Source organism: Mugil cephalus, chromosome 13 (assembly GCF_022458985.1).
Source record: "Mugil cephalus isolate CIBA_MC_2020 chromosome 13, CIBA_Mcephalus_1.1, whole genome shotgun sequence".
NCBI classification, from domain to species: Eukaryota; Metazoa; Chordata; class Actinopteri; order Mugiliformes; family Mugilidae; genus Mugil; species Mugil cephalus.
Window position 1 is genome coordinate 7,364,514 of NC_061782.1, and position 25,411 is coordinate 7,389,924.

Genomic DNA, 25,411 nt, shown 5'->3' on the forward strand with positions numbered 1-25,411 from the left:
CAATATAAACTCAGCAAACCCTGGGGTCCTCAGGCAGTAACTACAAAAGAGAAATTAGTTCTCAGTTGACCAGTTTGGTTAAATGATGTGTTTCTTCCCATCAGAGAGGCAAAGCCAGCAGGCAAAAACAGCTCTGTGTATGTGTGTGCATGTGTGTGCACGTGTGTGTGCATGTGTGTGTGTGTGTGTGTGCGTGCGTATACCTGGGCATATTGCGATATGTAGTGTCTATGTGGGTGCATATGTTTGTGAACATGTGAAGAGGAAACACATGGACAGAGATGCATGGTGTTTTCGGGTTCATTCCGTTTTTAAGTAAATATGCAGCCAAGCCATTTACTGTATAAACACCTATTATTATACTCAATTGCTTTCAAGAAAAAGCAGTAATGAGAGCTTCCCCTCAAGGGTGACAGAAAGACAGGGCTAGTCTGTGTGCATATGTGTGTAAGCTGGGGGGTACGGGAGCAGATTATCAGCCCAGCTATCTTGTGGACAGTGAGGGAGGTTAAAGCTGCACAGGCTTTTCTATCTTGAATGAGCTGGAATTTGAATTGATTGGCTCCTAAAATTGCCTTTTCTGCTGCAGCTTTGAGAGGCAAGGAAAAGGAAACCAATTACTGGCTGTCAAAGCATGCTGTCAAAATAGAGATGACCCCCAGTCCAAACACGGACAACCTCCTCTGTCTCAGTGTTGCACACCTAAACTCCACCACTAAGAATAGATAACAAACACAGCCACGCTCATGCACAAAGCTACTACAGTGAAAATGTCCAGTTTCTGACAGACACTGTATGGAGAGACAACGATAAAGACATGGTTGTCAGGTTATCTTGATCAGCTTGGGTTCCCTAGCTGGTTAGCTCCTCTCACGCGGGATCCATTTATGGTTCTCTCTTTCACATTCTCACATCTTCTGCATCCGTGACAAGATCTCAGATCAATCTTCACCAGTGCTATAAAAGCAGGAGCACTCGCTTGTGTTAACAATTTGCATATTGTGCTTGTATGTGTCTGACATGCATGACACATTACATGCTGTATACAGCTGCATCTTAAGCAGTACATTATCTCTAAGTGCCTGTGGATTAGGACCGTGGAAGTTTATGGCTCCCGCCGCACTGACAGTGACCGTGGGAAAAATACAAATTCAGAGAGTGACATTTCTGCAGTAAATAGTTTTATTTTCTATTAGCTAATCATCAGTAAATTGTAGTTAAATTCTATAGGATTATGTTTCATGCTTAAAAACATATTCAGGTTGCTGCAGTCATCCCATACCCTGTTCACATTTTTACCACTGCTGCTATAAAAATATATATATTTTTTGTATATTTTCAATATTATTTTAGTATTTAATTTGAATTTTCTCTTGTAAATTATTTGCACTATTTCGTATATACTTTTTTTTGCACTGAAAAGGAGAAGCACTCCAATAACGTTATACACTGTATGATAACAATAAAGAGCATTCTATTCTATTCTATTATGCATTGACGTCACTGCTGCCCAGGGCCACGCCCCCTGAGTGGCAAAACATGGTGAAATGTATCAGAAAATACAGCGAGAGAAATGTGGATTATCAGATCTGATTAAGGGCAACTGAGCTCGACGATGATCCATCTGAACTAGTATGGATTTGTAAAAGTGGATCAGTTAGTTTAAGTTAGTTTTAGGTCATTTCCGTTATGATAAATTTAGCTAAATAAAGATGCTAATGCTAAGAAGTAACGTTAGCCACACAATACTGCAGCGTCCGACCGGACGTTAAAAGGATGATGAGGAGTGATCGAAAATATTCCTTTTATTGTTTTATCGTTATTAATTGTCGGACCTAATTACGCCAAACCAACTAAGTTATCTGACAGCCCTTCAGAACGTAACTTAAGGTATGGCTTAATCAAAAATATACAGCGTAAATTAAAATGTAAAAAACACGAAATGTGAACCACAACACCAGGTTTCTGTGCCTGGATTCCAGTTGTTTCTTGGTAATGCAGCGATCCATTTACTTCTCCTTTTCTTTGGCAGATATCTGTAAAAATATATCTCTGGCTGCTCACTCACACAACAGCTCTTCCCTTTTGAAATGAATTACAATTACAATACAGTTTAGATGCTATTAAAGCCTATAATACAAACTAATGCTGCTAATCTCCATGATCAACCTTTTCACAACTTTTTACCACTCAACAGCCGTAACCACCGGAACGTCCACTTGCTGTGACATCACATGCATGCCCTCTATTCTATTCTATTCTATTCTATTCTATTCTATTCTATTCTATTCTATTCTATTCTGTAGCCTGTTTGTATCTCAGACCCAAACAGCTACTCACGTCTGCGATGAAGCTAATGCTACATAATAAGACACATAACTCACGTCTCTACAGCAACATATTAAAAACAAGGAACAACCAAATACCTCTCCCGTCCCTCAGCTGTGACCTAGAGCACCTGTTTGGGAACAATGGGATCCGTGTGCGTTTTTTTTTACTGCGGACACTTTAGCGTAATGGCGATAGTGAGTGTACATTTACAGCTGCTTTATTTCTCTAAACCATTAATGAGCAGGTGGGGGAGCTCGAAGCGTCTGCTGCCTGCCGCCACGATTGAGCTGCCTGTTTCTATTACCTCCTGACCACCCAGATAACAGCGAGACGGAGCGAACAAGAGAGAGATACAAGTTTAACACTTTTTAACAGGGTCCGACAAAGTGGAGGAGATGTCTTCACAGCACGCCGTGACAGCTTGCCAGATAAATTCTACTGTTTGCATGAATACACAGCCCCTATATAATTATTCCAGCCACATGTGAAGAGAGACAGAGAGATGACTGTATTGTGGGCATAATCTGTAGAGAGAGTCGGAGCTGCCAGTGAACAAGCTTAATGCAGAGCTCTCAGCGGCTGGCAGCTTCACTTTGCCGACAGGCCTCGGTCCTCCCCCTCTCTTTTCTCTCCTTCTCCCTCTGGCCTCAATGATGAAGGAATGAGATTAGCACAAGAAAAGGGACGATGTAGAGAATGATAAAGAATAAAGGGTGCACTACAAACACACAGAATACCCACGGAGAGGACAAAGTAAGAACATGTGGATTGTTATGCAGGGAGGACGCAATTTTGATGCAACTCTTAAAACCACAAAAATAAAAACCGATTTAGTTTGCAATTTTCTGTGCAAATCAATATCACATTTGAATACCAATCTTGGGTATTCTTTCATTTTTTATATATATATATATATATATAGTGTCTGGATCAATCAATACACAGATTAAGAGAGGAATTAACAACAACAACAAAAAATTTAATAAATTCGCAGGAAAAATAAGCTGCCATCTTAATTGTTTTACCTGTAATTATATAGCAAATGTTCACCCATCAAAAATATTTTTTTTTTATTCTCGTCAGTACTGTGTGGGTTAAATGGAACAGAGAGGAGCATATGACCAAACAGACAAAGTTTTTAGCTTCACCTCACTTCACACCATCTTGTTTGGCAATTGCACCTTTTTAGAGAGCTGACGGCGAACCAACCAAAGTTCGGACTTTTAACAACTCTGAGCCTGTTTATCCTCGGCCCCGAGCACCCTTTCACACCCCATTTCACAATGTCAGAACACCCATGATGAGTGCCCCATTATTAACAGAAACTGTATGAGCTACCACTCGCAGGAGAGACTACAGGGCCTCACCCCTTTTATTACGATAATGAATTATAATTACTGTTGCGACTATTACCCTATAAACGCCTGTCTAAACTGTGGCGGTAGTGCAACATCCTCCACTTGGTAATTTATAACCTTCTGCTGGAGGCATTTATCATTGTGCCTTAGCCCTCAAACATAGAGCATCTGCACGGAGCCTATAAAGCACACAGAATGAGACGAGTGGGAGACCCCAGCTCAAGAAGAACACTGCATCTGATATATTTCATAGAAGCAATAGCAATGATAAGAGGAAGCGATATGCGGATAAACTTCGTATTATGCATCTTTACTGATAGAGCCTGATGGGTAGAAGGAGCTAGAGAGTGTCATGCGAGCAGAAAGTGGCCAGGAATTTCAAGAGCAAAACTAGAGCAACACCTTTGAATAATCCAATCTAATGCTAAACCAGAGAAGGATGAAAAAATAACAAAAAACTGGGGGCATTTAATAAATGAGAAATGAAAGAAGGATCATCTTGTAGATCGTCAGAAAACCCAAAGAAAAATTCTGAGTGATTCACTGATAGAAGAAGTTTCTTGATATGAGTCCCCAAGGTAAAAATAAAAAAGAGACAGTAAAAGGGAAAAAGACTCAGACAAAAGAGTAAATCACAATAAATATTTATAATGATAAGTAATGCTGCAGACCATAAATATTAAACAGCCACTGCCCGTCTGTGTTTGTGTGTGAGTGTGTCAAATCCTACTGGTATGTTAAGCACAAGTGTCCACAGGGATGCAGGAGCGGGCACTGAGTAATGCATTGACTAACATTGTATGTAAGCCCTGATCAGATGAGCTATGAATATTAACCAAAACGCAGCCTTTCAATTACATTATCAGGCTGCTTGTTGGGCACTTTCTACAACCAACTGGGAACCAGCATGCATAATTTCAATTAGAATAGGTAGAAGGTTTAGAACCACAGCCCACCCAACTCTTTTACATAGAAGTCATCTTCGACAAAGTATTGATATGCTGCACAGGTGAAGAACTGTTTGAATGATAAGAAAACCGACAGCGTAGCAAGCGCTAGAAAATGACTTGTGAGAGAAAATGGTTATTGTCATATTTTCCTGTAATGGGAGGAGATAAAACTTAATTTGATGATCCTCTATATTATTGTTGGTCCAGACTGCGAGTGAACGACAGTTCACTCATTTACTTATACTTGATCAATGGATGCAGAAAGGGTTTTAAATCATTCTCAAATAAAAGAATGTGTTAATTGAGATCATAATCAGGCCCCAAAATGGCACCATTAATGCCAGGAGCTACTCTATATGACATAACAATTGCCTAAATATGATAAAGGTCAGTGCTGGGCAAACTCTCCCTCATCCCATCAGGTTTGATGAACAGCGGTTTTAAAGCTCAGTGTGGTGGCTTTGGCCATTGCCTCCTTGTCAGAGCCTGACTTCAGCTAAGTGCCCAACCTAATTATGAGGTGGGCATGAGTGGAAGTGAGGCGGGAGGAGACAGCACACACATCACACATGCCCTTAATTATACAACTTTAAGGGTTGATATAATTTAAATAGGTAAGTTATTTAAAATATTAACCCCAGAGCACAGTCATCATAAACAGGGACATTAGTTTTAGAGTCCATGGCTGTAAACATGTTTATTTCTACTGTAAAGTTGGAGGGTTTATGGGGTCTGTCTTTGGAGCAAGCCTCAAGTGACCATTCGAGGGACTGCAGCCTTTTGCACTTCTGTGTTGGCTTCGTTTCCAGCCCTGGAGGTTGCATTTAAATACACTCGTTTTGAATCTAGAGCCAAGTGGGAATTAACTCTATTCTGCATTAAGTGCTGAAAGTGGAGGGGGACATCTAGCTTGACTCTGCCCACAGGTAAAAAGAAATCACTGTATCTGTTTCTTCACCTTTAAAGTGAGATGACTGTTCTTGCTGCCGTCAGTTTTCAAGACAAAAATAATAGTTCCCTCCCTGAATAAGAAATCAGTTTACAATAAGCACTTTTTTAGAGGCTGAGACGTTGCTCTCCTCAAAGTCTTTTGACATCTGAAATGTAACAATGTACATTTCAGTGATTTCCCTAAGTGTATGTACATGCACACTATGTGTTTGTTACTGTACAGTATATTGAGGAGGACCGGCCAAGCTTTATTGAGAGATTAAGAATGAAAGCGCTGTCCTCCCTTTTGGTGCTGAAACATAATTTAGCCACCATCTGTTGTACCTTACAGCCATCTGACGGAGAGCACCGCGAGGCAAGTTTAATCTAACAATCTGGTTCTATTGTGACGCTTTGAGTTTCTTCCTGCACCGACACAAACAGACAGTTTGAACTGCTGGGAGACGCCAAGTGAGACGGGCGCACGGGCGAGTGTCAGAGAGATGAAGACGTGGCAGCTGTGTGACAAAGAGCATATAGTTACGCGTTGCCGTGATATAAAGTACAACTTGAGTTAAGAAGAAATGTAATAATGGAAAGAGTTGTTGGAGTCCTCATGCATTCATTTCGTCGCAATTAATGCTTTAGCTCAGCGTGATTTCACCTGAACAGTGGTGTGATGGACAAGGTAGGTTATTATTTTACCTGCTGCTGACTCACAGGAGTGGGCTCATAAGTGTTCTAGTGTGAGGCTGAATGTAATCAAGACTACTTAAATGCAGGGTATGTAAAGTCTGTGCCCCCCTCGTTTATAGTTATATAGTTTATAGCCGCAGTTCCTCTCCGTCCTCCTCCCCATGATGACCGCAGGTAAAGAACTTTACATTCTACCGTGAACAGATTGAATTTATGAACAAACAAATATTACGTCAGCATAGCTACTGACAAGCAATAGGATGTTAATGCGAACAACTGCCCAAAACAGCAAAACACGCTGTAAAATGGCCTTTGACTGGTGGAAAAGCCTTTAAACAGTCAGGAGGAGTCACAGAGGTCAAGTGTGCTCTCATCACACTTTAATTACAATATAAAATGGTAACTGTAAAATAAAAAAAAATAAAAAAAACCTGCCTTTAAACACCTTGCTAGTCCATGCTTTAAAATGTACGGGAAAGGAAATTCAAAGGATTACATTTACAAGTCATATTCTATCTTGCCATTTCCCCATATTCCAGACAGTAAGAAGCAGAAACACAGCAGCTTCTCTTATAATTCATTTTATAAAATACATGGACACAATGCCAGTTCCAAAATAAATACCTCATTATTTGCGCAAACACACGTGAGGCAGCTGTGCCGTGTTTGATCAGACTACAGCACATAAATAAACACCCCCAGTTATTTTGATTGGATTACCGCCGTTGTAAGTTACTGCCTAAATTACTAATGAACTAAATAAACATAGGTAAACAAGTCCACGCAAACACAGCGTCGCCACACCACCGTGCACACACAGTGAATGTGAATCTTGAGGGGAAACAAATGGAGAAAAGGCCTGTGATGACCAATGACTTTGTGGTTGTAGCCGCCGTGTGTTGACCTTGTATTTGGTCTCCGGTGTGTCAGAGGACTTGTGTGTGAGCAGACTATCAAAGGCTTCATGTAACGGTGTATAACAGTATACAGATCATACTGGACACATTTACACGGACGATATCTCTTCCACGTGGCTGAAATGATTCTGTTTACATGAATGTTTAGTAGAATAAGACACAGTATGTGTGTTTATGTTTCTCAAATAAATATTCAGAGTAGAACTGCCACAGATATAACAGAAGAATATGTTTGTTTTTTTTTGTTCCCAACTTTCTCCCCAACAGACACAGCCCTTCACAACCACATCGGTTCTGGCTATATTAATTTTTTTTATTTTTTTGGTACCTCCACGTTCCTGTCGCTCCCAGTAACTCATCCTGTCACCTGTCACCACACGGGGCAAACATGAGAGGAAAGAACGTAGCTTTTCATCCCACAGAGAAACAACTGCATTAAGCATTTACCTGGATAGTATTGTCCATTCAACAGATTATCAGAGGAATGAACCACAAACTCTAAATATGAATTCCGTTTCTATTGGCTGGATCGGGCTTGTGTGTTCCAACTTCGGGTCTATTATTTAGATTATTAGGCGAATACTGTTCTCTATGTAAACACGCTCTAACTACTGAGTCGTCACATCTCATTCTGTTTACAGCAATCAGGATTTCGTGGCGGGGCTGCACGCTCCAGCACAACGCACAACATCAGCTAGACTTATCAGGAATTAGACTGCTCTGCAATCTCCATTTCATGAGCACCCAGTCTATAAACACTATTGATTTTCACACTGTGAGTTTTGGCGCTCGTATCTAGCGGTGGGTGTTCTGTCACAGGAATGACTGGTAATGCATTTTAATTGCAGAGGCACGGGGAGATATTTTGAGAGATTTTGTCCGATCTCTTGTGATGTAGTGGCTGCTGGTGGTGTGGACAGAAACTGAGAGGGAGATTGGCTGAACAGTGAAACCAAGGACATGAGATGGAGTGGCTTCAAGGACACTTCTACTGCATGTTGCAGTCCATTGCAAAACATGGCCTTTTTTAAATTGGATCAGTTTTTATGAAGGTGGTCCTGTCAATATTATAGTCAGCTGGAAGTCATATTTCTATGATGCAATTACATCTTTGAGAAAAGCAAGCACATTCAAGTCCACAATATAAAACTTTAAATCTGAGCAAGGAATAGCAATTCTAAATACAGTGCAAACAACCGCACTGTTGGACATTTCTTAAATTACTGTACAGTAAACAATTCAGCTACTGTGACCCAATACTGTGGTGAGTTGAGATAAGTTTTTCATTTATGGTATTGTGCCTTGGTCTGAGGCAGCCGCACCTGAGTCACCATAAATCATCGCTCATATTGTGAAGTGTCCGGAGAGTACTGGGTCACAAGTGCCAAACAAACACTTCAAGATTTCATTCCCAATAAAAACAAGCCTTGTAAAAGTTACTAGTAGAAGTCAAGTTTTACTGTAATCTGTTCGAAATTCCAGTTAAATTTCTCTTCAGGAATAAATCACCAGAAACCACCCCTCTCAGTAATTTATCACGTTCTCAGCCATGTAAACACCTCGCAGATGTTTGCCAAGATACTCACCAGGATGCGCAGCAGTGATGTACCAGGAGGCGTGTTTTCAGGAAGGCTGATGTTGTACAGCGGTTTGCTGAAGATCGGCCGGTTATCGTTCTCATTGATTAGTTCAATGTAGACACGGGCAAAACCCACGTGTTCGGACATGGACTCGTTGGCATAAAGCTGAGGAGAGACAACGAGGAGCAGGTTTGTCTGTAGCCTTTAATGTAGCATCCTCAGAAATTGAAATTTGATACTGAGCTGACTTGGTCAAGGCCTAGAGATCTTGGATTATACACAGGGTTGGTATCCTCTGCTTCTGTGAGCAACTCTGAGGTAAACTGAGCTAAATATCAATTCCACTGTTCAAACAACTCTGCAGTGCTGAGAAAGTTACACAGCGCTGGTCTAAAAGAGCCTCGAGACTGAACAAACAAAAAAACAAGAAATATTATGGGGCTATTTTTTTTTTAGAGATCAGTCTTGGTCCAGAGCTCATTCAAGGACAGTGTCACAGAGGGACTCTGTCTCCAGCTACTGAACTTACTCATTGTAAGAAGATAGCCTTCACTTCCAAAGACTGAAAATATCTTTGAGCTCCTATGTGAGCCTCTTTATAAATATTAATTACAACCCTTTGAAGGGAATGGTATTGTGTCCCTCTTTCTCAAAGCACCAACTGTATTTTTTGATTACTTTTCATTTATTTGTCACTATTGTCTGGGATCTGAGGAGTCCATCTTAAAATGTACCGTCCTGTACAAATGTGAAGGGTACACCATGTAAAAATTCGCAAAATAAGCCAAAAGACTCACTGAAAAGCTGTAGCTGCGAATGAATTCGTAGTCCAGTGGCAAGGCAACCCTCACCCTGATGTCGGCACGTCCCTGCACCGCGGTGGGGGAGATGGTGAAGTACTCTGAATTGTTTCCTGTCAGAAACACCTGGAACATGCTGTTCACCCCCTGGACGTTTAGGAGAGAGGCCAGAATAGAAGCGTTTGAAGCATTTGGACACTTACGTTAACTGCAGAGAAATTAGAATAATAGTCGCAAATGACATGAGCAGCCAGCAGCGAAGAGGCCAAAGATCAGGCTTGAATCACGTGAAAAGATACTTCTAGTAAAAGTAAAACCTGGAAAACAGTCTGGTCTGGAGTCACTCCTGTGGGAGCTCACGATGCTGTTGGACATATAGAATCATCTGGGCCAGCTTTGTGTGGTGATGGACAGTCAGGAGAACCCGTTTGTGTGGTGAATTTGTTGTCCTAATTGACTACCCAATAGCGTGCAGAGGTATTTCTCTCTCTGTATCAGTTAACACATGCCTTATATTCTCATATTCTGATAAGATTTGGCTCAGTAAAACCCTAAATACATATCTTGGTTTTGACTGTGAGGCTTCACAAGCAACATTTTCCCCCTTATCAGCCACAAGCAAGACTCAAAAGTATCAATGCTGCCTGAGCTTAAGTTCAATGCACTATTAACAATACTGGACGTTTGCAAATAAAAAAAAAGAAAAAAACAACGTTCTAATGAAGTAAAGGGGTTAAAAGAAAGGTCTTCAACAGGAGGCCATGACCCCTAGGGGGTCCACGGAGGTACTGCAGGGGGGTTGCAAAATCTTTGGTTGATCACACATTTGTCATATATATATATAATGCAAAATAATAATAATGTTTAATATAGAACACATATAGTAGGTAGGGAATCCCTACGTAATCTCTCTATCAGTTTGGGGGTCCTTGACCTGAAAAATGTTGACGACCCCTGTGATAAACACATTCTTTCACGCTGCAGTACACGCTGCATTTGATGGGAGTGTTACATTATGTTGCTTATTTCTTTTTATTATATAGCATATTGTAATTAAAGTGTTATGAGAGAAGGACATGCAAGCAAGAAAAGACGTCAAATAATTGCCCACAATCGCACATTCATCTATTCTCCATCTGTGCCTCCATCTTAAATGCTCTGTATAACTTACATTTGAATGCAACGTGGATTAAAACCCGTGCACCCTGCACAGAGGCGCATACAGTACCATAAGTCTGACTGAATGACTCCACTGCCAGTGTACTTTAATCATCACATTGTGTGTTTTCTGAGGAGGAAAGAGGGACTGATGCGATCCTTGTTGACAACCATGACTATCTATCTCAACACAGATACATGTGTCTGGGTTTGGCTCCCAGCTCACTACAGTGTACAATGTTAGATTATGTCAGCATGGAGGCTGATTTAGAAATAACATGTGATGCATTACTGGGTCAGCGCATATGACGAAGTTAGTATTGTTTGATTATACGAATTTCTGAATAATAAGCACAGAATGAAATTATCTTTTTTCTTACTTCTCTCCCTTTACATTAGCAAGTGCTAAGGCATCGTGGGTAAATATAAACTAAGTCACAGTTTTGAGCTGAGAAAACATCTCTAGATCCCTCCTGTCTTGACGTATAAAGCTGCAGGGCGGCCAGTCACGCAGCCATTGTGGCAGACAGAGAAAGACAAGTGGGGGGGTCGACTGGCATTATGCTGCCAGTTGAAATAGCCCCCTTGTTTTTGTTTTCATCTCTGGGAGAACCATTGTGGCTGATGACTCCTATTTAAAAGACCATCCAATATGCAGGGATGTCACCTCAAACTGCCCATAAACGTAATTGCCCGTCCATTTGCTTCTGCCTTTAGAAGCCCCCAATAAAAGCATCCTGTCAGACGCAACTGCCACAAAGTTTGGTGACAAGTTCCAGCAGCCAAAGTTTTAAAGATGCTAGCCGAGCAGAAGAGAATATGAAAGCAGAGACAGAGACAGAGAGAGAGAGAGACAGAGGTGTAACTACTACCTGTGTCATAGTCTGAGAAATGAAAAGTCTGCCTATAATCCCTCACACACGGAGAAGGTGAGATTACAGCACAGGTGTAGCGGAGTGTGAATGAATGTGTGTGTATCGGCAATAACATGCAGGTTTAACGGATCAAAACAGCAATAAAAAAAAAATGCAACACAACAAACATCTCATAGGTTTTACTCCTTGGGATCTATGTACATATGCTACTGAGGCAGTAGTGTAACAGCACAACAGACGACTGGTAGAGAGGGAAACAAATGTCTACATCTGTGGACCTGCAGCACATGTTGAGAGCACTGTTTTTGTAAAATCTTTTTTTTTTTTTTTTTGTTAGCTTTTCTTGATGTCATATAATGAGGAATAAACACTGAGCCGTGGCTCCTAATGCTTCGTCTGTGTTACCGTCTAAGGTAAATCTGGTTAGCCCAGCTCTGTTGATAGACGTCGGTATGATATAGTGTGCGGATGCCTCGTCAGACTGAGATCTGTTATTGGTAGCGCTAAAAGATTGGGTGCTAACCTACAGAGAGCCTTCTTATCACACGCCAGGTGTCTGGGTTTTCACCCCACCTGCGTGAAACAACATTTGCGGTACTCCCCTCAGAGCTGAGCTTGCCACTGCAACGCAGAAAGAAGCAAACACACCATCCCCGGAATGGATAAATAGTCTCGCTGCTAAATATTCCCGCTATCTATCCTTCAAGTTCTTCCCTTCTCCGCTGACTGCCTGCCTCTCTGTTTCTTCTTCCTGCACCACCAATTATTCAGACTTCTGGTTTTGCTCCATTGCAGGCTACTTTCTGTTCATCATTTTTCTTAGTCTCTCCTCTCCTCTCCTCTCCTCTCCTCTCCTCTCCTCTCCTCTCCTCTCCTCTCCTCACCTCTCCTCTCCTCTCCTCTCCTCTCCTCTCCTCTCCTCTCCACCTTTTTCTCTATCCACTTGACTTGCAGTTATCTGTCAAATTCCACCCTGGCGGCTGCTGTGCCTGAATCAATCAGAGTTGACTAGCTTTCGGCTTATCTGCACCCTAGGTGATTGATTTTCCTCGTTATGTATAATTTGATGCTCTATCCCATCTCTTCCAGAGCAAATTAAATTGTAGTCGAGTCCAATGCGGTGGTGTGAGCGAGCAGAGAAAAAAAAAAAAAAAAAAATGAGAGAGGGGGAGAGGGACAGAGCGGCAGAGCGAGTGTAAAGTGTTTGAGTTCTGTGTATGTTTTGCTGTCTGAGTGTGTGTGACTGTGTGTCACCACAGCAGGTTGATAGATACAGCTAATGGGAAGTGGCGGACACACTAAAGGGGCTGTTGTACATTGCTGCTGACATTTCACACACACACACACACACACACACACTGGCTGATGTTTTTTTTTTTTTTTTACTAGTGTTGCATTTTATAACGAAGTTATATTTATATTTAAAGCTAGAAATGAAAATATAAAATACACACACACATGTTGCTGTCTCTGTAGTAAGTCCCAAATTGAATCTAAATTGAACCAGTAGTGAAAGGGGTAATAAAAGTACAGTAATAATTTTAGTGTGACTAACGGTTAATAATGTCCCTGTCAAGATTTTCTTGATTTCCTCATTTACCAACATATATTACCATCCACACTTAATATCCATCCACACAACACAGCACATAAACTTTCACGTTGTTCGATGTTCTGCACCAATAGTTCTGTCTCTGTCCTTTAAGTGTTTTGGTTAAAATTTTCTTAATTTCCTCACTGAAAATCTTACATTCGAAAATATTTTACCTATTTTACACTTTAATTTTTTCACCTAAATGCTGACAAAATATGCACATGAAACCTTAACTTTCATGAGATCAGGACTCGTCATACTCGTCAAACAGGAACCGACATGGTATAATCCATTAGAGATAATACACGCTGTATCACTCTGTTGCAGTTGTGTAAAAAAGTTACCACTTTTTTATCAGTTGAGCTTTGGCTGAAGATCAGACATTAGTCACACCCCAACCAGAACCTTAAGGTCATCTGACCAGCTACTTCTGGTGTTGCCAAAAACTAGACTCAAGTCTCGGGGTGACAGAGCCTTCATAGCAGCCGCCTTAAGGCTCTGGAATAGCCTCCCCTCCACATTCGGTCCCTGGAGACTTTTAAATCTGCCTTAAAAACTCATCTCTTCCACCTGGCGTATAATTCAGCCTGATTTTATCCTGACCATGTCTCTCAGTCTGACTTTTAACTTTTTATCTTTTTCATGACTACCTGCACTTTTTGCCCTGTGTTTGTTCTTGTTTTTTTTTTTTTTTTTTTTTTTATTAGGCCATTTATTATTGATGCTTTATCAAACTATTATTGCGGTTGCTGCATTAACTGATTCTTATTATTACTGATTTATTTAACTTTGTATCCTTCCCATGTGCAGCACTTTGGTCGACTGCTGTCATTTTAAATGTGCTATATAAATAAACGTTGACTTGACTTGACAATCATCACGACTTTGACTTTTGCCAGCATCTGAGTTATTTGAGTTATTTCTGCACACATTCACATACACTCCATTTGGATTTTATTATGGGGCCCTGCAACCAATCAGAGACATTTTACAGTAAACTAATTCAGCTCCATGGCGCTCGGATGTAGGAAGCCACAAACTATTTGACTGATCCAGCAGATCTTTGCCACAACATAATCAGTTCTCAACGGAGTGACTCCAGACAAGCTATGGAATATTTGGGGAGGGAGTTTGTTTGTCTAAGGAGAGGGCTGCAGCGTGAGCACGCTGTGGTGGACACAACTGCAGAGGGCAGGGAAGAAGGTATTCAATTTTTAATACTTTCATTTAAGTGACACTGATCAATGTTGTCCCAGTGATTAGGACTCACCTCATCCTTGTCTTCAGCCTGGATGAAGAGGGGCAGGGCAAAGCCCACCTGGGCCAGCTCAGTAATACGCACTCGATACTCGGAACTGTTGAACTTTGGAGCGTTGTCATTCTTGTCAATTAACAGGATGGTGAAGGTGGTCGTCACTGTTGCGTTTGAAGGACTGCGATCGTCTCTCAGCTCAGTGGCCTAACAGAAAAAAAAAAAAAAAAAGAAGGAAGTGGTGAGACAGAGCCAGAGAGAGCAGCAGGGGGAGAGAGAGAGATGAGATGCATTTGATTGGACTGAAAATGTCATTCTGGATGGCAGCGGTCAGCACACAATCTCGCTAGGTATTTACAGCTGTTCATTTATTGGATCAAAAGGTGGACAGGCGGCCTCAAAGCAATCATAGAAATAGGCTCAAAGTGAGGCCAAGAGAGGGCCAGGACATGTACATCCACACATGGACACACAATGAGATTTAGGAGAAAGGAGTCCCATTGAAAAGACACAATTACACACTGTTTCTGGCTGCCCGAGTTCTGAAGATATGAGGCCTGTGAAATGAAAAGTAGGAGAGAAAGATAGGAATGGGCAGCCGCTTATTGATGGAGGAGTGTCACAAGCAATAGGAGAGGAGAGGCAGGGACAACACGCTGGTCTCTGGGTAATCAAGGTAGTTTAGCCTCGCTACGCCCAACGCCACTGAATCATTTGACCTCCACCTGCACACGCTCAGCGCTATCTAAGCTGCCTGAAGTTGAGAAATTAGTTGTATTACTATGGCACACCACAATCAATAGCAGCACAAGCTAAGAAAGCACAAGCAGAGGCAAAGAGAGGACATTTAGAGGGAAAAAAATCCATATCTTATAAATACATTTTTGGGCAATATTTTTTTTTTTCTTTTTCAGCACTTTCACTTTTTCTATTTTTCTTGTTTGTAATTATTGATTTCAATTAAAAAGACAGACTGAGGCTGGAATATATTAGGGAGTTGCTTTGTATTAAACCCAGAGTCAGTTGTATCTCAATGGTCTCCGGTATAAGGATGTCACTGCTCTTTATTAACAACAACTGCAGCTAAGTGAGTAAATACATGAGTGCTAGTAAGGCCATTAGGTGCTTATAAAGGCCATTTATTGTGCTTTAAGTCCACAAGTGATGTGACTTGATAATACGTCAGTATTAAGAAAGTGTAGCTGCACTGTACTTTGAAATCAGCTCACACACAGTCTCAGCTTGTGTGAATTAGCTTGCGAATGATATTTTTTAAGAAAAGAATAATGACAGAAACCGTGGAGGGTAGGGAGGTGGGGGAAGGTGGGACGGCAGGACTGACATGCTAGAAAGTCAAATGGGAGGTAGTGATGTTCGATATCACCGTTTTCCTTTCCAATCCGATACTGAGTAAAATTCAGGCTGGTATCGGCAATACCGATCCGATACCGAGACTTTGCGTAAATACATCCTAATGTGTCTGGTAAACCTAAAAAGTACTATATTTCAATTCATAGCTTCATAACGAATGCAAGACATCACGGTAATTTATTCATTCATTTTAAACTTGGAAGTATATTGAGGTAATGGCCTGATTCACTAGACAGCCGAGCTAATTGAACAATAGAAAACAGAGACACACTGAAATATGTGAATATTCTGTTTCAAACACATAAAAAGGAATAAGTAAATTAATAAGACCATTAAAATAAATTACTACTACTATAAAATGAGAACATGTGTCTTAATTCTGACCCTTCTGTCCTCCTCATCATAAATGCCTCGTATTCTGCGTTGTGGTTTAACCTGAGGGCGTTTCACAAGGTTTTTTGTTGTGTTGCCATGACTCAATAGTTTAGTTTATGTTCCACTGTGTTACTACATCACCTTGAATGACTGACGCATCGAAAGTTTTGATGTTTTGATTTGAGAATAGATTTTAGAGCATAAACAGCTGGTATATATTTCAGAATCAATCCACACATCACTAGTGGAAGGACAGAGAAAGGAAGAAAGAGGCCTTAGCATCAAGGGGGACTCTATATCCCTTTATGTTGTTCTCTTCAGCTCCCTCCGTCCTCCTGGCGGCTGAACACTCACTGAACACTAGCCACTGAAAGGGAATGTAATTATAGAATCACAAACATGAATACCTTCACTAATGAGGCCAATGAGGTACAATAGGTACTTGAATTTGTCTGGGTCACATTTGTGCAGAGGTATATTGACACACACACACACACACACACACATGCGCTGCTGCAGGATCTTTTATTTGCGGAGTGTTAAGTGCCGTATTGACTTGGGTATCCTTTTTAATTATAGCGTCTCTACATCAAAGACTGTCACAACATGTGCAGCACGAGCCAGGATCAAGTACTGCATTTAGCAGGTCTTTGGAGAGTACATCAACCTCAGACACTGCATTGATTTAATACACTATCATATCAAAGCTCTCTGTTGATCTGCCACTGAGACAGACTTTCAATCTCTTTTCCAGGCTGTGAAAGCCCCCTCCCACACCTCCATCCCCCCATCTCTCATCCCCACAACTGTCTTCCATTCAACAGCTCACCTTGACAGTGAGAGTGAATCCTGCTGAGTAGAGCGGGTTTTCTCTGTCCACCTGGCCATTCACTGTCAGGCACCCACTGATGTAGTCCAGGGCGAAAACGCTGTTGGTGTTTCCTGGACGGATGGACGGACGGACGGAGAGAGAGAGAGAAGAGAAAACAGAAGTCAGAGGGACAAACGAAACTGGAGTTGTGGATAATTCAGTGAGGGGCCTCTGGAATTGAAGCTGGTGGATGAGGAGTGTGCATGTCTCTGTTTCATGCAATATGGATACGGCTTTTGCTGTGCTGTCTTTTATCTCTCCGCCTGCCTTAGGCTGACAACCACCTCCAACCTGTCCACAACCTCCTGCATCCCGTTGTTTCTGTCACTCTGTGCCCTCCTTCCACTGCTTTTATTTATTTGTCAACTCCACCTCTCTTCAAGGTGTCGGTTCAGCTGTCATTTATATAATGACACACATACATATATACATTCACATTTATATACAGCATGGCAGGGGTCTTCAACATTTTTCAGGCTAAGGACCCCGAACTGATGGAGAGATTAAGTAGGGACCTCCTACCTACTATATGTGTTCTATATTAAACTCAGCCTAGTGCTATTTATAAATATACATCATTATCATCATTTTGCATTCAATACTAGGCTATTCAAATAATACACAATTTACTCAATTCATAACTTTCAATTTATAGCTTTAAACATAGCTAAATGTAGTAGGGTCAGTGAATCACCAAGCAGTTTTGGCCTCAGTAGTTGGCTGAAGGGAGTGAGCTGCACTGTTAGCTCCTTTTCTGCTAATATTGCAACATGCATCTGGGATTTCACCTGGAGACTGAACAGACTCTCGGCCGAGAGAACCTGACAGAGTCAGTGTGTAATATGCGGCATCGTGATGGGGGCGGGGCCTTCTGTGTACAGGAGGCTTAGATTGACGGGTCTTGTCGAGGTTGAAACAGCTCCTGTAGCGCTGAATGAGTGAAGTGCTGACTGAAAGATAACAACTGCTGCCTCCATTTATCCCTTTACTCAAACATGTTTGATTCACGTTAATGTGTATTTAAGGAAATTTACATATTCGGGGGTAAACTGTAGGTGAGAAGTACAAAAATATATAAAAATGTCTACCGACCCTCGAGGGGTTGCAGACCCCCTGTTGAAGACCTATCTATGTACACATGTATTCATGCGAGACTGATAGATTCCAGTTTTATCACACTGTATATTTCTTCACTTAACACAAGTTGCTGAACTGCATTAACTCTGTTGTAGTACATGCACTCATCAAGCCTTTACAGGGCACTCATTGAAATAAGATAAGATAAGATAAATACTTGGAAATTCTAAATTTCAAGAAGACTGGTTTATTTTTGTGATTTTTTTTTTTTTAGCATTCATGGAGAAAATCAAGATTAACGAACATATGTGGTTCCTTGCTCTTAAGTCTTAAACAAATGTAAATATGTATTTAGACCATTAGAACAATAAATAAATCAGTTGCCCAGCAGACCACATTTAACCCTGATTTGACCTGAGAATGAAAACCAGACGCTTCTAAACCTCACTGAGACGCACAATGTGTGCTGAAGTTACCATATGTAGTTCCTTGCCCCATAAAGGGTTAAGAGAGGAAATTATGACCGCTGCACTGTTCTCATTAATAAGTTCACGTAGCCTTGTGTTCTCTAGTCCCTTAAATCAAACAAGTTAAAGCATTACATGGAAGCCCACTCGAGTCCTCTCTCTTATTTTCTTATTCCCTCTGTTCCTTTTCAAATTAGCGCCTTCCTTCTTAACATTCTCACCTCTCCTACACTCTCCTTTGACTCTTTCCGTCTCTCCCCCTCTCTCTCAGACGTCTTGATGGCTGTTGCCTGCTAATTACCCCCAGCAGATGGAGACAACAAACAGAAATGCACCCAGTGGCCCTCACCTCCTTATGGTTAATGCCACTCTGTGCGCTGCCATGTGTCCTCTGTCCTCCTTCTGTAAACCCCCCCCCCACAAATAATTTCTCATTCAAAACACTGAATGCCTTAGGTACATTGTGATTCCTGGCACATGTGTTTTATGAGACCTGACAAGGCCACTGTGCAATCTTTGAGCAGTGGCAGTTCATACATGTGAATGTTATCAGAGCAATCGCTTCATCTGAAAGCAAACGACGGTCGCAGAGGGGACTGAGGGAGCGGACTTCGGTATAAGTGAATTATTCCTTCTTAATACAGATCGCTCTTAACAGCTGACAGCGCGGCAACTCCTCTGCGCTGCTAAATACTGTAGGTTAAACAGGATAATCTCAAGATGAAAGTTAAACATATGATAAAAAGCCCATGATGTGAAAAGGTAACATATAGCAACATGTACAGATCAGCCACAACATTAAAACCACTGACCATCTTGTGAGAAAACAATGTTCTGCTGGGAGCTGGTGTTTATTCATGTTGCTTAGTCATGTAACACCCACCTAGACCAGACTAGACGCACCCACCTCATAGCAATGACACTCCTTGATGGCAGCAGCCACTTCCAGGAGGATGCAGCCTGGTCCAGGAACAACTCAAAAGAACATCAAGAACTGCACAAGGTGTTGAACTGGCCTCCAAAGTCATTAGAATCTAAACTGATCAAGTATCTGTGGGATGATCCTCATGTCCATTCTCTGATGAGTCACCTACACAATATTAGGAAGATGGTCATAATGTTATGCCTGATTGTAGTATAAACCATTTAACCCTTTTGTCTGTCGCTATTTCTTGTCAGTTAAAAGATATGACCCTCCCTACGTACTAGTGACAAGATTCGTCCCAGAAAACGTGTTTTCTGAATCCCTGTGTGTATTTTCACGGTACCTTTCCAGGGCTGATTATGAACCTCAAGCTGCACTTTGAGGGATTTAGAGTCACTTTCTTTCAGATAGTATATAGTAATAACTGAGGTCTAGACCTCAGAGAAACACGTTCAAACGGTAAGTCTACAGTGCACAACGGCTAGAGGTCAACAGATTAACCCAAGCTTGTGTTCTCCACTCCCCACTCGCTGCTCTATTATTGTCCTGTGCGCAGCCTGGAATGGAGAGGATGGAAGCTACAGAACAAAGACCATACAAAGGGGGCGTACAGGAGGAGAGGAAAGGTAGTAAAGACCGCGGAGCCCTCGGGTAATTAGCCTGGACCGTGGCCAAAAGGTGGAGGGAAGGACGTAGAAGGGACAAAAACGAGCCCTGATTAAATTCAGCTTACGTAATCTATTTAATTGTGGGACTGGATAAATGTCCGCTTGGAATAATTTCTCTGCTGAACATACACGTGCTGTAATCTATACAGGTTCGAATCTAAGAACTGAGACATAAGAAAGAAATGTAAATGTTTATATAATGTAAGTTAATGCTCACTAACCTATTCCTTTCATAGCATGGATTTCTCAATATTAAAATCTTAAAACATAGTTAATTTAGATTTAACAACTGAATTAACATTTTCACCAAAACGTATCGTTTTATCTTTTGTTTATATGGTTCACAATTTAACTTGAATGGGATGAAGGAAAGATCAAGGTTTGGATAAAAATGTCTCCTTCATTAAGCTGGAGAACGCTTTTTTCTTTTTCTAACTACAATTACAGCAATATACTCTTTAAAAGTGAAAAAGTGTTGTGGGAAATATGAAGCACACAATTATCTCCTTTGTTAGAATCTGCCTTTTTGTTGATTTTCTAGCTCTATAATATCACACCACTTGCTCCTTTGCTGCTGACAGACGTGAGTGTAATTCCTATCATCGTTAACCAGATTTGTGAATTGAATGTGAACATAGTGTAAATTATTATTGGCCATTTGCCGAAATGACTGATGGTCTCATTTCTCTTTGCACCACAGTCTTAAAATGTGAAACCGAAAATGAACTCCCAGAAGCGGGAAGACAATGAAATACGGGATCAATAACGGTGAATCTTCTCCTGCAAAAAGATGACCCTATGTAATCAATGCAATATTCCCGTACACAAGCATTTCAGGACACGCGGGTGCATCGCTGTGTTGCTGTAAGAGAAAAATGAGAATGGAAAAAATAAAAAGCCTGTTAATGCATCATGCACCAGTGAAAATAAGGTGATTTTTTTTCCCCCCCCCCGATGGGAGGATCAGCCATGGAGTGTTCATAACGATGACAGCGGGGGGTAACGTGCATCAGGGACTGAGATACAGTCCATGTGCGCCTCATGCCTCTAAATTGCTTTATCAGCTCCAGTAGCCTGACTAGAACGCCAATCTACTCCAACAGCCGCCCCTTACCCGGACGACTGGGCACTCACCTGGCCAAATAGTGACTGGGCTGCATACACAAACACGCACATGGTTGGAAAATCACACAAGTGGTAGCCCTGTAATGTACGAGAGCACGATAAGGGCAGACTGCCGGCTCTTCTTTCTGTACGCCGTCTGTAAAGAGGCTTTGACTCACTGATTCAGGTTCGTCTGAACAGCCTTCCACCTCAGCTCCACTGTGTCAAACTTGACCAGAGAGACACAGTGAAATTACACAGATCAACTCACAGGTTCCACAGAGAGAGAAAATATAATCATATTCTAATTGCTGATAAAAAAGTGTTCTCCAGTGATCCTCCAGGACACTGTGATTAGGCCCCCAGGAGGTGGAAATTGCTGCACGCACACACACACACACACACCAGCACACACAGAAATTGTGCAGAAATAACTGCAACCTTTCTATTTGCATTCAGTATTAATATTTAGCGGTGGTGTTCGTGTGCTTCACACGTGTCTAAATGTGTAGGTATTTCAGTCCATGTGGAAAGAGTGCAAGAATGTGTCTGTGTGAGTCAAAGTGCATGCGGGGCTAACTGGCAGAGGTTGATTCTATGATGTGAGACTCCAGGGGATTAGCCATGCTCTCACATTACCAACAGTACTGGACTGGAAAATGAGAAACCATGCCATGATTTTGTCTAGACTCAAACACACTCACACACATCTAAAACAAATGCCCACGGGCAAACACGCACACACACACAAACTTACACAAACTGCTATACTTGCAAATTGAGCACATGTGCTACAACATAAATAGTTAGTGCAACGATTATAAAATCGAAGTAATATGAATAATTATTATCAGAATTCTTGTGGTGCCTCGTGGGTGAAAGTTGTGAGATTGAAAAGTAGATGGGTGCAAATTAGTGTTTGCAAAGGTGGAAACTTTACAAGTGCAGTTATAATGTGGTAACTGCACAACAGAAGAGAAGAAATAAAGCTCTGATGAGTTCAATCGAGTGTGCGACAAGGGATGACAATGACTTCCTGTGCGCAATGAGCTTTTGAGGACAGTTGAAACATGAGTTCTCCAAGTGTAATCGCCATGACTAAGCTAGTGACAACTGTTTTCTCTAGTTTGTGACAACACCGTGGGGGCGCTGGAACATTCTAGGAATGTGATATGGCATGCAGCCAGTGCTCAGCATCTCGGGGCTAAGATTTTGTGTGACTTTATGAAATGTACACAAATTAGTGTCACTTGTAAGGATTACGCCCACAGGCGAATCATGTTAATGACGCGGCTTTAGTTATTGTCTTCAAACCGAACTTACTTCAAATTGAGCGGCTTCTCACCTACACTGACATGCTTGTTCACATGCCCATCACTGACACACGCGTACACACACACAGCCCGCGGTGCGTGACAGCTACCAGTGCTTCTCTATGTGTTTTTGTGTGTACGATGCGGAGTGATAATGGCCCTGTGGGTGTCTTGCCATTGGCAGACAAGCTGCATTTCATGAATACTCAATGAACTAGTTTCATCTAAAGTTTTTTTGTCAAAAGGAAAAAAAAAATAAAGGTTCAAGGACGGATATTGTAAGACAAAGCGCGGCAGATGAAAGCAACTCCCTTTTGTGCATGGAGATCACTCTGGTGGAGATAGCTGGTAAGATTCACGGCTACTGAGGAAAGCAGCTTTTCCTGCTGCATCTCGAGGAGTTCCTGTTGATCGAGGGGATAATAAACGAGAGACATTTTATATATTTTTTTAAAAAAAAAATGGGCATAATGGTGGAAATTATGTTGCAGCTTCTCTGCAGAGAGATTTGTGATGTCCCATTGAATCCAGCACATGAAAAGCGCCACAAACACTTGAGTAATAAATGCAAGGAGAGAACTAAAAAAGGGAGAGAAGCAATACTCGGATCCTCTTTCACCGACACACAGCTGACCAGTCCTAAAGCAGAGTACGAGCGAATGTCAGCTCATTGGTTTTCTAGAATCACAGATGATTTAATGCTGGAAATGTTATCTGACCAGCATATAGAAATCCTACATCATTACATTCCATGTTAAAATAAACTGTAGTACAGATTTCAGAGCGCTTCCTCTGTTGTATTTGATAATGACCCAACCTGAACCACATGATTTCATCCACACACAATGTTCAGTTCTCATGAAGAAGACTTAGAGCAAATGATTACGCTCTTTTCAACTGAGCATCGATTTAGTCCAGTGTGTGAGGATTTTTATCAGTAGGCCGATCTACCCTCTTATCTTATATTCTTGCAGTTACTAACACAGTTTCTACACACTCTGGACAGAACAGCTGGCTGGATAGACAGCAGAGGAGGAAATAAGGTTTGACATCTGGAAATGTACTTGTTCAGAACCAGCTAAGGATAACTTTTCTTAAAGCCAGCACTATCCGCCTTTATCCCATTTCATAGTGTGTGTGTGTGAGAGAGAGAGAAAGAGAGAGAAAGTGCCTCTAACATGAAGCTCAAACAAATGTTAGAAATGTTACTAACATCCAGCAAAATGAAAACGACAATGAATGCAAACAAGGGATCAGCATTTTTTGTTCTTTTCATTACTGTTTGCTTTCTTTCTGATTTCTTGTAAAATATTTAATCAGGCCCAGTTAGCGTTGTACTGAGCGACTGTAACTACAGATGTGATGGAGGAATACTGCTTTGTGAGAGATATAGCACAACAAAGTGAGATCTGGACCCCATTGTGGCTGCACCAGACTACTAAACTCTACTAGGCGCCCAAAGTCTTCGGACTGTGTCAAGATCAGTGTGCCGCAGACTATCTGCCCTCTCTGAGAGATTACATAGCAACAGGCTGCGCAAAGCCTCACTGCTTCTAATTGAAAACCCAGAGGAATCCCAGAGCCAGGGCACCGACAAAAAGACCTTCCAATAGAATAACAGGTATTAGGCTTGTCCATATTATAGCACGTCTGTTGATAGGAGTTAGGTAGCAGCGACGTGGAATCAGACCATCAGGGTGTAGCAGGAGCGAAGAGTCACAATGGAAAGGCAGACGAGGGGAAATAAGCGCCTTTACTACTTATCAGTCAGTCCATGCAGGAAATGGTGCAGCCATACCTGTCTGACCTGTTGCTGGAAGACAGTTTCAGCCGTCTCCCCTAAGGCCCAGCATACGGGGCAGTGCTGTCAGCTGCCTGTCTCACTCCTGTGGCAGGGGCGGACAGGGCGTCCACACGCCACCCCTGTAAAGGGTCATAAAGTCACTGGATGCCTGTGGCTACGCCGCGTCATATGTGATCTCTCTCTGCAGCCTCCGACAAACTTGAAAATATGGCGTAATGAAGTTATCGCCTTGCGTCAGATAATTACGCCACGCGGGTTGCTGCAAACTAAATCAATTCTTTGCTGCCTTTTCCCCAACATGGAGACAACACAATAAGAAAGGGCAAATTCTGTAAAAAGGAAAGTAAAGGCTAGAGATGGAAGGAGCTTAGGATGGGATTAGTTGTGCTTGCGTGTGACAAAAGAGATAGAAGCGGGCGCACACAGATAAACAAGAGGCTGATATGAAAGGCTTGGGGGATGTCCTTTCATTGTGCGAGACGCTAGGTTGACTTTTACTCTGCTTATTCTTACACTATCATTACAGCACAGTGGAGAGGCTACAAAAACTTTACACACGCTTAACTCTTATCCTAGCGGACAGCGCCGAGCTTGGACAAGACTTGTTGGCCTCTAACACTGTAATAGGAATCACAGATAGTAAGAAAGTTCTTTTTTTTTTGTTTTTTACAAAGGTTAAGTGAAGATCAGGTTATTTCTTTGCTTTGTAAATCGTTTTGATCACTTTTTCTACTTTTTTCTTGTGTGTCATGTTGTGTACGTGTGCAGACATCCTCATATGAGCACGTATTGTGTGGACACTGTGCCAGAGTGAGTCCATCTGGGTTTTGGCGCGCCAGTGCCTTAGGTCTTTGGTGTCAGTGAGACTGACCAGTGTTGTCTGTGCTCCCTCCTTGGTTGTCCTAGGGGATGAGTTTGAGTGGATAATGGCTGACATTTTGGGATTGTTTGTCACCGGAGCTGCTAAAAGCTATGGTGTAATATGCCGTAGATGT

At 41.7% G+C, this 25,411-nt stretch overlaps 1 protein-coding gene across 4 annotated transcripts in view; it reads right to left on the reverse strand.

Moving 5' to 3' along the window:
- The window catches only part of cdh23 (cadherin-related 23), a 156,389-nt gene that overhangs the window by 54,117 nt on the left and 76,861 nt on the right, over positions 1 to 25,411 (reverse strand). For all 4 annotated transcript variants that reach the window (XM_047602291.1, XM_047602292.1, XM_047602290.1 and 1 more), the window contains exons 10-13: positions 17,017 to 17,129; positions 14,460 to 14,648; positions 9,560 to 9,709; positions 8,769 to 8,927 (exon numbers count right to left, since the gene is read on the reverse strand). In XM_047602291.1, coding sequence (XP_047458247.1) covers positions 8,769 to 8,927; positions 9,560 to 9,709; positions 14,460 to 14,648; positions 17,017 to 17,129 — 611 coding nt within the window. The remainder of the gene's footprint in view (positions 1 to 8,768; positions 8,928 to 9,559; positions 9,710 to 14,459; positions 14,649 to 17,016; positions 17,130 to 25,411) is intronic.